At 46.6% G+C, this 13,374-nt stretch overlaps 1 protein-coding gene across 6 annotated transcripts in view; it reads left to right on the forward strand.

Annotated features, from left to right (window-relative positions):
• The window catches only part of LOC121142578 (cytochrome P450 2D27), a 60,540-nt gene extending 54,371 nt beyond the window's left edge, over positions 1-6,169 (forward strand). For 2 of the 6 annotated variants that reach the window (XM_040752685.1, XM_040752689.1), the window contains exons 2-9: positions 2,748-2,919; positions 3,185-3,337; positions 3,417-3,577; positions 4,391-4,567; positions 4,750-4,891; positions 5,089-5,276; positions 5,678-5,819; positions 5,918-6,169. In XM_040752685.1, the coding sequence (XP_040608619.1) occupies positions 2,748-2,919; positions 3,185-3,337; positions 3,417-3,577; positions 4,391-4,567; positions 4,750-4,891; positions 5,089-5,276; positions 5,678-5,819; positions 5,918-6,096 (1,314 nt within the window). In that variant the 3' untranslated portion in view covers positions 6,097-6,169. Of the gene's footprint in view, positions 1-1,560; positions 1,980-2,747; positions 2,920-3,184; positions 3,338-3,416; positions 3,578-4,390; positions 4,568-4,749; positions 4,892-5,088; positions 5,277-5,677; positions 5,820-5,917 lie in introns of those variants that run through there. The other 4 variants (XM_040752687.1, XM_040752686.1, XM_040752690.1 and 1 more) reach the window with 4 other exon arrangements.
• Positions 6,170-13,374: the final 7,205 nt, after the last annotated feature.

The following is a 13,374-nucleotide window of genomic DNA, read 5'->3' on the forward strand; positions in this document are numbered from 1 at the left end:
GCTCCTCAGTGGTCTTCTAACCCCCCCCCCCCATTGTGTCAGCTCCTATACTGTGCAGCGTTGCTTTTGGGGCCAGGATGGAGCTAGAGGAAGCTGTTGAGTGTTCATCAATCCAGGGTGCCAACCTCACCATAATCTGTTGGGCAGGGCCAAGAGAAAGAGAGGAACAAGAAGTGAACCAGTGGGACAGGGCTTCAGCCACAAGCACAGAGGCCCCCAGGTCCCTGGAGACATAGAGGGGCAGAAAGAAGGTGGGACGGGCAGCTGAGAGGAGGACACCCTGCCCTTGCTGTGGTTCTGCACGGTGTGGACTCAGCTCATCCCCTCTAACTCAGCTCCTGCCTCCCTTCTGCCTCACTGGCGGGTGCAGCAGAGAGCGCCTGTCTGGATTCCACTAGGACTTCTGAGCCCTTGGTTTTCAGAGGTCTGGATCCCAGCAAGGACAGGGACTGCACCTTTTCCCAACCCTAGAGAGTGATGAGTTGTTATGTGGTCGGCCCAGCAGTGGCAAGCACACAAGTGCCATTTGTTGGAAGGCTCAGAGTCGTCTTTCCATTTTCCTCATGGCTGCCCATCCTAACCACAGGAAACTGGCAAGAAACAAACAGTGAATAAAAGCCTGAGGCCACCATGTGACAGTCCCTGGCCTAACCTAAGAGACTCCAGGGACTCTATGACACTTGTTGGCATTTTCTCAGATTTCTCAGATCCCACGTGAGAAGTGGCAGTTCTGAGTCTGGCCTTCCTGCTCAATCCGGCAACCTCACACCTGTCCACAAGACTCCACAGGCTGCAGTCACCTTCCTGCAACTGTCCCTCATGCCCCAAAACCAATCAGTGGCACTTGCTGTCACAGCCAGCTGGTGTATCCTGCAGTGCCTGTGAGGTCCTTGTGTCCTGCTAACTAAGTGCTCCTTGAGTCTACAGGACAGTCTTACCCCAGTGTGTGGCAATGTTCACAAGTTCCTCAAAAGTCTGCCTGTGTAGTATGAGAAAGACACCCTTTCCATCCCTACTATGAGAGCTGTAGACACAGGGCTCCACCCACCAAGAAGCAAAGGGAGAATAAAATCAGACACAGTGGCCTCCCTGGGACAAGCACCTGGGCATCCTGCTGGCCTCCCCAGGATTCTCTTGACACTTATAGACAGTTTTTCTGCTTTCCCAGGTCACAGCTAAGAGGTGCCCAGGTGGAGTGGTTGGCCTTCCTCATGAGTTGAGTGACCGCACGCCTGGCTCCCCAGGCTGTAGCTGCCTTCCCCACACTGCCTCTCCCTCACCATCATTGGCTAGACACACACGCCATCTCAGTGGCCCTTGCAGCTCAGTGATAGTGTCTGCAACGCCAGCCACACCTCATGTCCTACTCACCAACGGAGCTTTAATGGGCTTAGATCAATTCTAAGACAATGTCCACAGGCCCCTCAGAGCTCGGCCTGTGTGGTATGCGTCTCACTGACTTTGCTGCACCTGAGGCAGGGTCCACTGGTTCACAGGGCCCAACCCTATGTAACCACTATGTATGCTCCCTGGGGAGAAACTGAGCTTCTGCCATGGATAAGCACCCGAGGGGAAAAGAGGAGGAGAAAACTATGAGCTGACTTTCCCTGCCCCATTCTCACCTCTCTTTACACAACCTGGATGAACAGTAAACACAGCTTCTTGGCTCAAGGCAGAGAGCAAAGTGCAGCCTTTCCCCCTTCATAAGGGACCAGGGGATGAGTGTGTCCTCAGAGTGTCTTTCTGATCCTGGGTGTCACTGAAACAGTCTGGAAAGCAGTGGGGCAGCCATGGCACTGCTGATTGGAGATGGCCTGTGGTCTGGGGTCATATTCACGGCCCTCTTCCTGCTTCTGGTGGACCTGATGCACCGACGCAAGTTCTGGAGGGCCCGCTACCCTCCAGGTCCTATGCCACTACCTGGACTGGGCAACCTGCTGCAGGTGGACTTCGAGCACATGCCATATAGTTTATACAAGGTAAGGGATGGCAAAGGGCAGTGGATGTCATGGTACCCATAGCAGCTCATAGAGGTGCTGAAGCCACAGGATAGACAGGATGACGTTCCCCAAGAGGAAGAAGGGTCAGTGATTTCTTCATGGCAGTCACTTCTGTGTCTGAGGACACTGTGGATTTACTAAGGGGAGAGACACAGTTTGGAAAAGGCCACAGAGACAGGTTTGGAGATGGGTTGGACTAAGTGACATAAGTCAGGGAGGCCGAATTTCCCTTGGGATCCCATCTGTAGCTGAAGTCTCAAGGCCATAGGGAAGGAGTCAGTATCCAGTGTAGTCTGTCATTCAGGAAGGAAAAGCAGTTGGAGGGCCTACGTCTGCTACAATCTCTTGTTGCTATGTGGTCTCAGGCCTTGCTGCCCAACCTAGGAACCTGAATTTCCTCTTGTCCTGTAATGGAGGGGTATGAATGGGGCAAGGACCTTGTTCTCCCAAGGTCATCACTGAATGACCATGTCTACTGAGAGACCTTTGCTGGATTTAGAAGATAGGATACCCCAATCACAAGGTGTCATGTCTCAGTGTAGAGATGTTGGTCAGTGATAGAGCATTTGACCAGCAAAGGGCAGGAATAAGGTTCAATAATGAGTATCATGCCAATAAACTCATGTTTGCACACAGGCATGTCTGTGCATGCACACACACACACAAACACACAGACATGTGTTGCTCTTGGATTGTCAAGTCTGCCGTATGTCTCCCCTTCCTACGTGCTCTGTCCCTCTACTCCAGTTCCGACAGCGCTATGGTGATGTGTTCAGCCTGCAGATGGCCTGGAAGCCTGTGGTGGTAATCAATGGACTGAAGGCAGTGCGGGAAGTGCTGGTGAACTGTGGAGAGGACACCGCTGACCGTCCTCCAGTGCCCATCTTTAATCACGTGGGTTTCGGGCACAACTCTCAAGGCAAGGAGCTGTAGTGGGTACAAGGCAGGAAGAATAGGGCTTGAGGAGCAGTGGACAGAAGATAGACAGGGCCTGATGGAGGGGTGTGGTCAGGCAGTGGAAGGGACAGTCACTGAAATGGAGGGTGGAGCCTCCACGATGGCATGTGCTGATATGTGGTCGTTAAGTGCTGGGCGCTGATGGCTAAGACTGACCCCAGGGAAATGCTGGGAGAAGAGGAGACGGACAGCCAGGTATCCTTGTTTGTAAACATATGTCACTGCAGGTGTGGCATTTGCACGTTATGGACCCCAGTGGAGAGAGCAGCGTCGATTCTGTGTGTCTACCATGCGAGACTTCGGCGTGGGCAAGAAGTCACTGGAACAGTGGGTGACAGAGGAGGCTGGCCACCTCTGTAACGCCTTCACCCAGGAGGCTGGTGGGTGACGGGTATCAGATGGAGATGTGGGCAGGCGCTCTTGAGCAATATCATGACTTGCTTGCATCTCTGCTCCTAGGGCATCCCTTTAATCCCACCACCCTCCTGAATAAAAGTGTATGCAATGTGATTTCATCCCTCATTTATGCCCATCGCTTCGACTATGAAGACCCTTTCTTCAACAGCCTGCTCAAAATGTTACAGGAAAGTTTTGGAGAGGACACTGGCTTCATTGCTGAGGTATGAGGCTCAGGGCAGTGTGCATGGCCACTTCTGTGCTGTAAAGGCTCTCAGATGAAAGTGCATTCGGGGTGAATAGGGTGAAGGCCTTGTGTGAGAGTCAAATGCAGGAGGAAAGGTCTGGGCCTTGGCAAACCTGAGATAACAGGCAGGGAGGGGGGTGGACTAAGGTCAGGGGCTCGAGAAGTGTGGTGAGCTCTGCCCCCTATCTACATGGAAACCATACAGGCCTGGTAGATTTGCAGACAGAATAGTCATTGTGTTTACAAGACATCCTACAGGCTGGAACTGAGGAAGAAGCAGATAATGGGAGGGGACAAACTGTCTCTGAGTCATTTGTGGAAGATGCTGGAATCTAAGACTGGTCCATGTGAACACTGAGCAGTTACACTTTCTAGGGGAAAGAGAGAAAGATGGTCTATGTGTAAATGTGCTTACCAAGCAAGCCTGGAGACTTGATCTAGACCCCTAGGACCCATGAGGAGATAGCTCTTACTCTAAAAGTTGTCTCTGATCACCAAACAATAGCCACTGTGCACAGTCTCTGACTCCTACACGCGGCGCGCGCGCACACACACACACACACACACACACACACACACACACACGATTTTTGTTTCTGAAAAACGGTTTTTTTTTGTCATGCTTTCTTGCCTGTACTGGAATTAAGTCTAGAACAGGCTGGCCTAGAAATCATAGAGTTCCTCACTCCTCTTCTTTCTGAGCCCTGGGATTAAAAACACATGCCAATAGTACCCAGTCCAATAATCATTCTTCATTAGAAATAAAATAAATAGACCTGTTTCTTCACAGGTGCTGAACGCAGTCCCAGTACTTCTTCGGATCCCAGGGTTGCCAGGCAAAGCCTTCCCCAAGCTAACCACATTCATGGATTCCCTATATAAGATGCTGATTGAGCACAAGACAACCTGGGATCCTGCAGAGCCACCCCGAGGTCTGACAGATGCCTTCCTGGCTGAGGTGGAGAAGGTGAGGACAGCCATAAAGGAGGGGCTAGGTCCTTTGGTCTACATTGTACGGTGAGTTGTGATGCCAGGCAGGTGGGGCTTATATGTCACCCATGGACCCAACATCTGGGGTACATGAACACAACGGTAGATTTCTTTGTCCTCACACCCCATGTCTCTGTCTGCCCTATCTGTCTGTCCCAGGCCAAGGGGAGACCTGAGAGCAGCTTCAATGATGAGAACCTGCGTATGGTGGTAGCTGACATGTTCATTGCAGGAATGGTGACCACCTCAACCACACTGTCCTGGGCCCTGCTATTGATGATCCTGCACCCGGATGTGCAGAGTGAGCCTGGCTGGGGCTGGGAGGGAGCTTGAGGGAAGAAAGATAGTAGTCCCTGAGAAGCTGGTGGCTCCAGCATCAGATTGATTCAGATTCCCACAATTCTGATGGGAGTCTTAACTCCCCTATTAAAACAGTGGTGGACAGTTAAGGAAGCCCCACCAAGGAACTGCTTCACTGAGGGGCTGTTGTCTCTCCAGGCCGCGTGCAACAGGAAATTGACGATGTCATAGGGCAGGTGCGGCGTCCAGAGATGGCAGACCAGGCCCGCATGCCCTACACCAATGCTGTCATTCACGAGGTGCAGCGATTCGGGGACATTGCCCCAGTGAATATACCACATATGACATCCCGTGATGTCGAAGTACAGGGTTTCCTCATCCCCAAGGTATGCATGGGCACCCCTGTCACAGGATCACAACCAGGCAAACTAAGGGTGTGAAGACCAAGACCACCACATCCTGGATTTCCACATGCTGAAGGGAACACGGTGGGTGTGAGTACATCACAACCATTACCCAGGACTCCCCAGTGAGGAGGGATGTCCAGTGAAATAAACCACAGTGTATTTTAGGGAGCACTGCACACAGGGGCAGGTGGGAATTGGGTACTTATGGTAGTTTTCTCACAGGACCTTGAATGGTTCCAGAAAAGGCACTGAGAGACTCTGAGGTTGAGGTGAATGAGAGAATCCTGAGTGTGCAGGAAGAGATTGTGCTTGTGATCATGGTAACCAGGGTATCAGCAGCCCCACCCAAGTCCGTGTCCATACCGTGTGTCTCCCTCCAGGGGACGACCCTCATCCCCAACCTGTCCTCAGTGCTGAAGGATGAGACTGTCTGGGAGAAGCCCCTCCACTTCCATCCTGAACACTTCCTGGATGCCCAGGGCCGCTTTGTGAAGCACGAGGCCTTCATGCCATTCTCAGCAGGTGCTGTGGGCCCCTGGCTCCCTGCCTCTTCCCAGGGTGCCTGGAGGGTGGAGCATCAAGCAGGCCCCAGACTGACTGAGCCCCTCTCCCACCCACAGGCCGCAGAGCATGTCTGGGGGAGCCCCTGGCCCGCATGGAGCTCTTCCTCTTCTTCACCTGCCTCCTGCAGCGCTTTAGCTTCTCGGTGCCCGCTGGGCAGCCCCGGCCCAGCGACCAAGGCATCTTCGCCTTGCCTGTTACCCCGACCCCCTACGAGCTCTGTGCAGTCGTGCGCTAGCAAGGACAGCAGCTCCATCCTCCTCCCCAGCTCGTGCTGCGTGATGTCCAATAAACCAGACCTGTGGCTGTCACTCAGATTCCTGGAACATCCCATCCTTGTCTCCACTGTGACCCAAGACCACAGTCTACAGCCAGTCTTTCCCCTCCTCCTCAGACCTCCCCTATGACCACCTCAATGTTGTGAGGAAACGGTTTCCTGAGCCACGAACGGTGGCACAGGTCTGCAGTATAGTTTGGGGGAGGCTGAGCCCAGAATATTTCAAGTTCAAGGCCAGCCTGTGCTATAACCTGGATGACTCAATGAGTTCCTTTATCAAAGCGGGCAGGTGCAGGTGGTCAGGAGGTGATGAAGAATCCAGGAGGGAAGGAAAGGGACAATGAGAGGGGGGAGCATTGTCACAAAGTAGGAAGAGAGGTGGCTGTGCTGGTGTTCAGTGATTGACCCTAAGTACACAGAAACCGATAGATGGGTGCTGACTTAGGACAAACCACAGACAGATGTCAAGACTCACTGTTTCTTGAGGAAATGTGAATGGTTTGAACTGGAAATCAGCACAATTCTTGTTTGGGGGACAGATGTTGGTATAGGTCCCCAAGACCCTGGAGTACCTCAAATAGTGAAGAGGGGTCTCACTGCTACAAAAGCTGCTGTCCTGACAGCTCAGGCTGCAGTGAAAGGATGCAGGAGAAAATGTACTGTAGGGTAATGTGATGAGTCAGAGCCCAGGAGGGTGGGAAGGTTCCTGCTGTGCTGTCTGGGCAAGCACTAGGACAAATACAATGGGCATTACTCACTAGCAACATTCAAGAATCTTGGAATCTTGAAAATTTAGTGGCTTGGTGGTGTCAAGCAGACAGTTCTACAGACATGGACCACTCGCCAAAGCTCATCTTATTCTCTATATAATCAGAGGCCAGACAGCAGCATCCAAAGACCCCAACCTCTATGGTATGCCTTGAGACACAGTTGTGTGAAGACACTCATTTGGGTTTTGCTTTTGCAAAAAAAAAAAAAAGAAAAAAAAAGGAGAAAATGTCCTCCCATTGACTCTGTCACAGGAATATTAGAGAAGCTTCCCCATAGCCCTATAGCAGTAGACGTTTTCTTTTGGGATGTACAGGACCAAACAGTCACCAAGCTGCGGTGACCACCTCACAGACCGCCTCATCTGCCTACAGTTACAGTCACATCGTTTTGCCAGCCTCTCCTCTTCTTCTCTCCTTCCCCTTTCTTGTTATTGTACAATCACGCACATTTGCCTACGTGTGTGCAGTGCCCAAGATGACTACCAACTGCATTGCAGTTAGGTGTAAACCTCCTATGGGTGCTGGGAATTAAGCCTGGGTCCTTAGAAGAGACGCCAGCTCTGCACTGTTGAGCCATGTCTACAACCCTCCTCTTTCCCACTTTCTTTCTTTTGAAGTTTATTTTTTTATGTTTTTTAATTTTTATATTTAAATTTAAATTAGAATCAAGGTTGCTTCACGTGTCAATCCCAGGCCCCCCTCTCTTTCCCTCCCCTCCTTCCATGCCCTCCTACCAACTCCCCGAATACCCCCTCCTTTCCACAAGGAGGGTGAGGCTCTCCATTGGGGTGTCCATAGTTTGTCATTTCATCCAGGGCTGGACCTAGACCCTCTCCCAAGATTCCAGGGTGAGAGTGCATCTCTCATTGTGGGATGGGCACCCAAAGTCCATTTGCGTGCCAGCGAAAAACACTGATCTACTACTCAAGGCCCCGTAGGTTGCCTAGGCCTCCTCACTGACACTCACACTCAGGGTGCCTTGCTAGATTCCCAGTCATCAGTCTGGGGTTCAAGACCTCCCCCTTGTTCACACCAGCTGTTTCTGGAGGTTAAACCAGCCCAGTCTTAATCCCTTTGCTCATCAGTTCTCCCCCTCTGTCACTGAGTTCCTTGAGTTCAGCTCAGTGTTTAGCTGTGGGAGTCTGCCTCTGCTTCCCTCAGTCATTGGATGAAGGTTCTGTTTCCCAGACTCTCTGGCCATGGGAATGTAGGCTGGCACTCCCCAGATCTATGTCTAAAATCCATATATGAGTGAGCACATACCATGTTTGTCTTTTTGTGACTGGGTTACCTCACTCAGGATGGTTTCTTCTAGTGCCATTCATTTGTCTGCAAATTTCAGGATTCCATTTTTTTCTGTTGAATAGTACTCCATTTTGTAAATGTACCCCATATTCTCTATCCACTCTTCAGTTAAGGGGCATCTAGGTTGCTTCCAAGTTCTGGCTATTACAAATAATGCTGCTATGAACATAGTGGAACAGATGTCCTTGTTGTATGAGTGTGCATCTTTTGGATATACGCCTAAGAGTGGAGTTGCTGAGTCTTGTGGTAGGCTTATTCCCATTTTTCTGAGGAATCTCTTTAATGATTTCCAAAGTGGCTGTATGAGTTGGCACTTCCAACAGCAGTGGAGTGTTCCCCTTTCACCACATCCTCTCCAGCATAAACTGTCATTGCTGTTTTTTGATTTTGGCCATTCTGACAGGAGTAAGATTGTCTCTCAGAGTTGTTTTGATTTGCATTTCCCTGATGGCTAGGGATGTTGAGCACTTTCTCAAATGTCTCTCAGCCATTTCAGACTCCTCTATTGAGAATTCTCTATATAGTTTTGTAGGCCACCTTTTAATTGGATCCTTTAGTGCTTGCCTCTTGAGTTCTTTGTAAATTTTGGAGATCAGCCCTCTGTCAGATGTGGGGTTAGTGAATATCTTTTCCCATTCTGTGGCCTGCTTTTTTGTCTTGTTGATGGTGTCCTTTGCCTTACAGAAGCTTCTCAGTTTCAGGAGGTCCCATTTATTAATTGTTGACTTCAGTGTCTGTGCTACTGTGTTATGTTCAGGAAGCAATCTCCTGTACCAATTTGTTCAAGGGTACCACCCACTTTCTCTTCTAAGAGGTTCAGTGTGGCCGGATTTCTGTTGAGGTCTTTGATCCATTTGGACTTAAGTTTTGAGCATGGTGATAGACATGGATCTATCTGCAGTCTTCTACAAGCCAACATCCAGTTATACCAGCACCATTTGTTGAAGATGCTTTCTTTTTTCCATTGTATATTTTTAGCTTCTTTGTCAAAGATCAGATGTTCATACATGTATGGGTTAATATAAGGGTGCTCAATTCGATTTCAATGGTATACCTGTCTATTTTTGCCAATACCAAGCTATTTTCAGGACTCTAGCTCTATAATAGAGCTTGAAGTCAGGGATGGTGATGCCTCCAGACGTACCTTTGTTGAACAGGGTTGTTTTGGCTATCCTGGGTATTTTTTTCCATATAAAGTTCATTATTGTTCTTTCAAGGTCTATGAAGAATTGTGCTGGGATTTTTAAAGGGGATTGCATTGAATCTGTAGATAGCTTTCGGTAAGATTGCCATTGTTACTATGTTGATCCTACCTATCCAAGAGCATGGGAGATCTTCCCATTTTCTGAGGTCTATTTTAATTTCTTTCTTCAAAGACTCAAAGTTCTTGTCATACAGGTCTTTCACTTTTTTGGTTAGCATTACCCCCAAGGTATTTTATGTTGTTTGCGGCAATTATAAAGGGTGATGTTTCTCTGATTTCTTTCTCAGCTCTTTTATTGCCTGTATATAGTAGGGCTACTGATTTTCTTGAGGTGACCTTGTATCCTGCAACTTTTCTGAAGGCATTCATCAGCTGTAGAAGTTCCCTGGTAGAGTTTTTGGGTCGCTTATGTAAACTATCATATCATGTGCAAATAGTGAAAGTTTGGCCTCTTCCTTCCCAATTTGTATCCCCTTGATCTCCTTTTTTGGTCCTATTGCTCTAGCTAGAACTTCAAGTACAATATTGAAAATGTATGGAGATAGTAGACTGCCTTGTCTTGTTCCTGATTTTAGCGGAATCACTTTGAGTTTCTGTCCATTTAGTTTTATGTTGGCTGTTGGTTTGCTGTATATATCTTTTATTATGTTTAGGTATGTTCCTGTTATCCCAGATCTCTCCAAGTCCTTTATTTATGAAGGGGTGTTGGAATTTGTCAAAGGCTTTTTCAGCATCCAGTGAGATGATCATGTGATTTTTATTTCTCAGCTTGTTTATATAGTAGATTACATTAACAGATTTTTGTATGTTGAACCATTCCTGCATCCTTGGGATGAAACCTACTTGATCGTGGTGAATGATTGTTTTAATGTGTTCTTGGATCCGATTTGCCAGTATTTTATTGAGTAGTTTTGCATCAATGTTCATGAGGGATATTGGTCTGAATTTCTCTTTCTTAGTTGTGTCTTTGTGTGGCTTGGGTATTAAGGTTATTGAAGGCTTGTAGAAAGAGTTTGGCAAAGACCTTTCTACTTCTGTTGTGTGGAGTACTTTGAGAAGAATAGGTAGGTATAAGCTGTTCTTTGAATTTCTGGTAGAATTCTGCACTGAGGCCATCTGGATCTGGGCTTTTTTTGGGGGGGTTGGGAGACTTTTGATGACTGCTTCTATTTCCATAGGGGTTGTAGGTCTATTTAAATTGCTTGTCTTTTCTTGATTTAATTTTGGGAAGTGATAGCTATCCAGAAAATTGTCCATTTCTTTTAAATTTTCAAATTTTGTGGAGTACAGGTTCTTAAAGTATGACCTGATGATTCTCTGGATTTCCTCAGTGTCCGTTGTTATGTTCCCTTTTTCATTTCTGATTTTGTTAATTTGCATGTTCACAATCTGTTGCTTGCTAAGTTTGGATAAAGGTTTCTATCTTGCTGATTTTCTCAAAGAACCAACTCTTCATTGCATTGATTCTTTCTATTGTTTTCCTAGTTTCTACTTTATTGATTTCTGCCCTCAGTTTGATTATTACTCCTTCTGAGTGTGTTTGATTCTTTGTGTTCTAGAGCTTTCAGCTGTGCTGTTAATTCTCTAGTGTAACTATTCTCCAGTTTCTTTATGTGGGCACTTATTGTTATGAACTTCCCTCGTAGCACTGCTTTCAAAGTGTCCCATAAGTTTGGGTATGTTGTGTCCTCATTCTCATTGAATTCTAGGAAGTCTTTAATTTCTTTTCTTATTTCTTCTTTGACCCAGGAATGGTGCAATTGTGCATTATTCTACTTCCATGAGTTTGTAGGGTTTGTGCAATTTGTGTTGTTGTTGAATTCTAATTTCAACGCATGGTGGTCTGATAAGATGCATGGAGTTATTGCAATGTTCTTGTACCTGTTGAGTTTTGTTATGCTGCCAAGTATATGGTCAGTTTTTGAGAAGGTTCCTTGTGGTGATGAGAAGAAGGTATATTCTTTTTTATTCGGGTGGAATGTTCTATAGATGTCTGTTAATCCCAATTGGGTCATAACTTCTATGAGTCCCTTTGCTTCTTCGTTAAGTTTCTGTCTGGTATTCCTGTCTAGTGGTGAGAGTGGGGTGTTGAAGTCTCCCACTATAAGTGTGTGGGGCATTGTATGTGATTTGAGTTTTAGTAATGTTTCTTTTATGATCGTGGATGCCTTTGTATTTGGGGCATATATGTTCAGAATTGAAACTTCATCTTGGTGGTTTTCTCCTGTGATGAGTAGGTACTGACCTCCTTCATCTCTTTTGATTGATTTTATTTTAAAGTCTAATTTGTTAGATATTAGGATTGCTACCCCTGCTTGTTTCTTGGGTCCATTTGATTGGAAAAATTTTCCCAACCTTTAAATCTGAGGAATGTTTGTCTTTGAGGTTGAGGTGTGTTTCTTGTATGCAGCAGAAGGATGGGTTTTGTCTTCGAATCCATTCTGTTAGCCTCTGTCTTTTTATGGACAAGTCAAGACCATTAATATTGAGGGATGTGAATGACCATTGATTGCTCATTCTTTGATTTGGAATGGTTGTTGTTCTTGGAATTATGTGTGGAATTCCACCCCTTTTTTGTTTTGGTTGTTTGTAAGCTGGGATTATCTAATGCCTATGTTTTTCTGGTTGTACTTAAATTCCTTGGGTTGGAGTTTTCGTTCCTGAACTTTCTTTAGGGCTGAGTTAGTGGATATGTATTGATTGAATCTAGTTTTGTTATGGAATATCTTGTTTTCTCCATTGATAGTGATTGAAAGCTTTGCTGGGTATAGTAGTTTGGGCTGGCATCCATGGTCTCTTAGTGTTGGTAGAATATCTATCATGGACCTTCTGGCTTTCAGAGTTTCCATGGAGAAGTCAGGTGTAATTCTGATAGGTTTGCCTTTATATTTTACTTGACCTTTTTCCTTAGCTGCTCTTAATAGTCTTTCTTTATTCTGTATATTTTGCATCTTGATTAATATGTGGCGAGCAGACGTTTTGTGGTCCACTCTATTTTGTGTTCTGTAAGCTTCTTGTACCTTCATTGGCATGTCTTTATGTTGGGAAAGTTTTCTTCTGTGATTTTGTTGAATATGTTTTCTGCCCATTTGAGGTGGTTTTCTTCACCTTCTTCTTTACCTATTCTTCTTAGGTTTGGTCTGTTCATGGTGTCCCATATTTCCTGGATATTTTGTGTTAGGGATTTGTTGGATTTATGATTTTCTTTGGTCGATGAATCAATTTCTCCTAGTGTATCTTCAACACCTGAGATTCTGTCTTCCATCTCTTGCATTCTATTGGTTATCCTTGCATCTGTAGTACCTGACCGTTTGCCCAGCTTTTCTATTTCCAGCCTTCCTTAAGATTGTGTTTTTTTATTGTCTCTATTTCAGTTTTTAACCCTTGCACTGTTTGAATTGTTTCTTGCAATTTTTGCTCTTTTTGTCCATTTGTTGCATTTTTTGGATTTTTTTAGTTTTTTCTTCAATTTCTTGCATTTTTTTGGTTTGCTTTTTCTTCCATTTCTTTGAGGGATTTTCCCATATCCTCTTTGAGGGCCTCTATCATTTTCATGAAGTTGTTTTTAAGGTCATTCTCTTCTGCTTCATTTGCATTGGCATGTTGGAGTCTTGCTGGTGTGGAGTCTCTACAATCTGGTGGTGCCATATTTGTTTTTCTGTTGCTGAGTGAGTTTTTGTATTGTCTTCTTTCCATCCCTTCTTCTAGTGGGTGCAGAAAGAGCCTCTACTGGCCTGGTGGTTAGGGGACCAGAGTTCCCTTTCAGTCGGTGCAAGCAAGTCCAATACTCTGGTAGTTCTCCTCTTCCTGGTCCTAGTCCTGGTCCAGTTGGTGGAGAAGAGGACTGGGAATCTGGGTTGCATAGGCTCCCACTGGGAGGAGAGACTCAGTGGCAGTCTCCAGGCACTAGAGCACAGGCCCAGAAACAGACCACAAATTGCCTGGTCCTGTGGGTGGAGA

This window comes from Mesocricetus auratus, unplaced genomic scaffold, assembly GCF_017639785.1.
Source record: "Mesocricetus auratus isolate SY011 unplaced genomic scaffold, BCM_Maur_2.0 Super-Scaffold_100010, whole genome shotgun sequence".
NCBI classification, from domain to species: domain Eukaryota; kingdom Metazoa; phylum Chordata; class Mammalia; order Rodentia; family Cricetidae; genus Mesocricetus; species Mesocricetus auratus.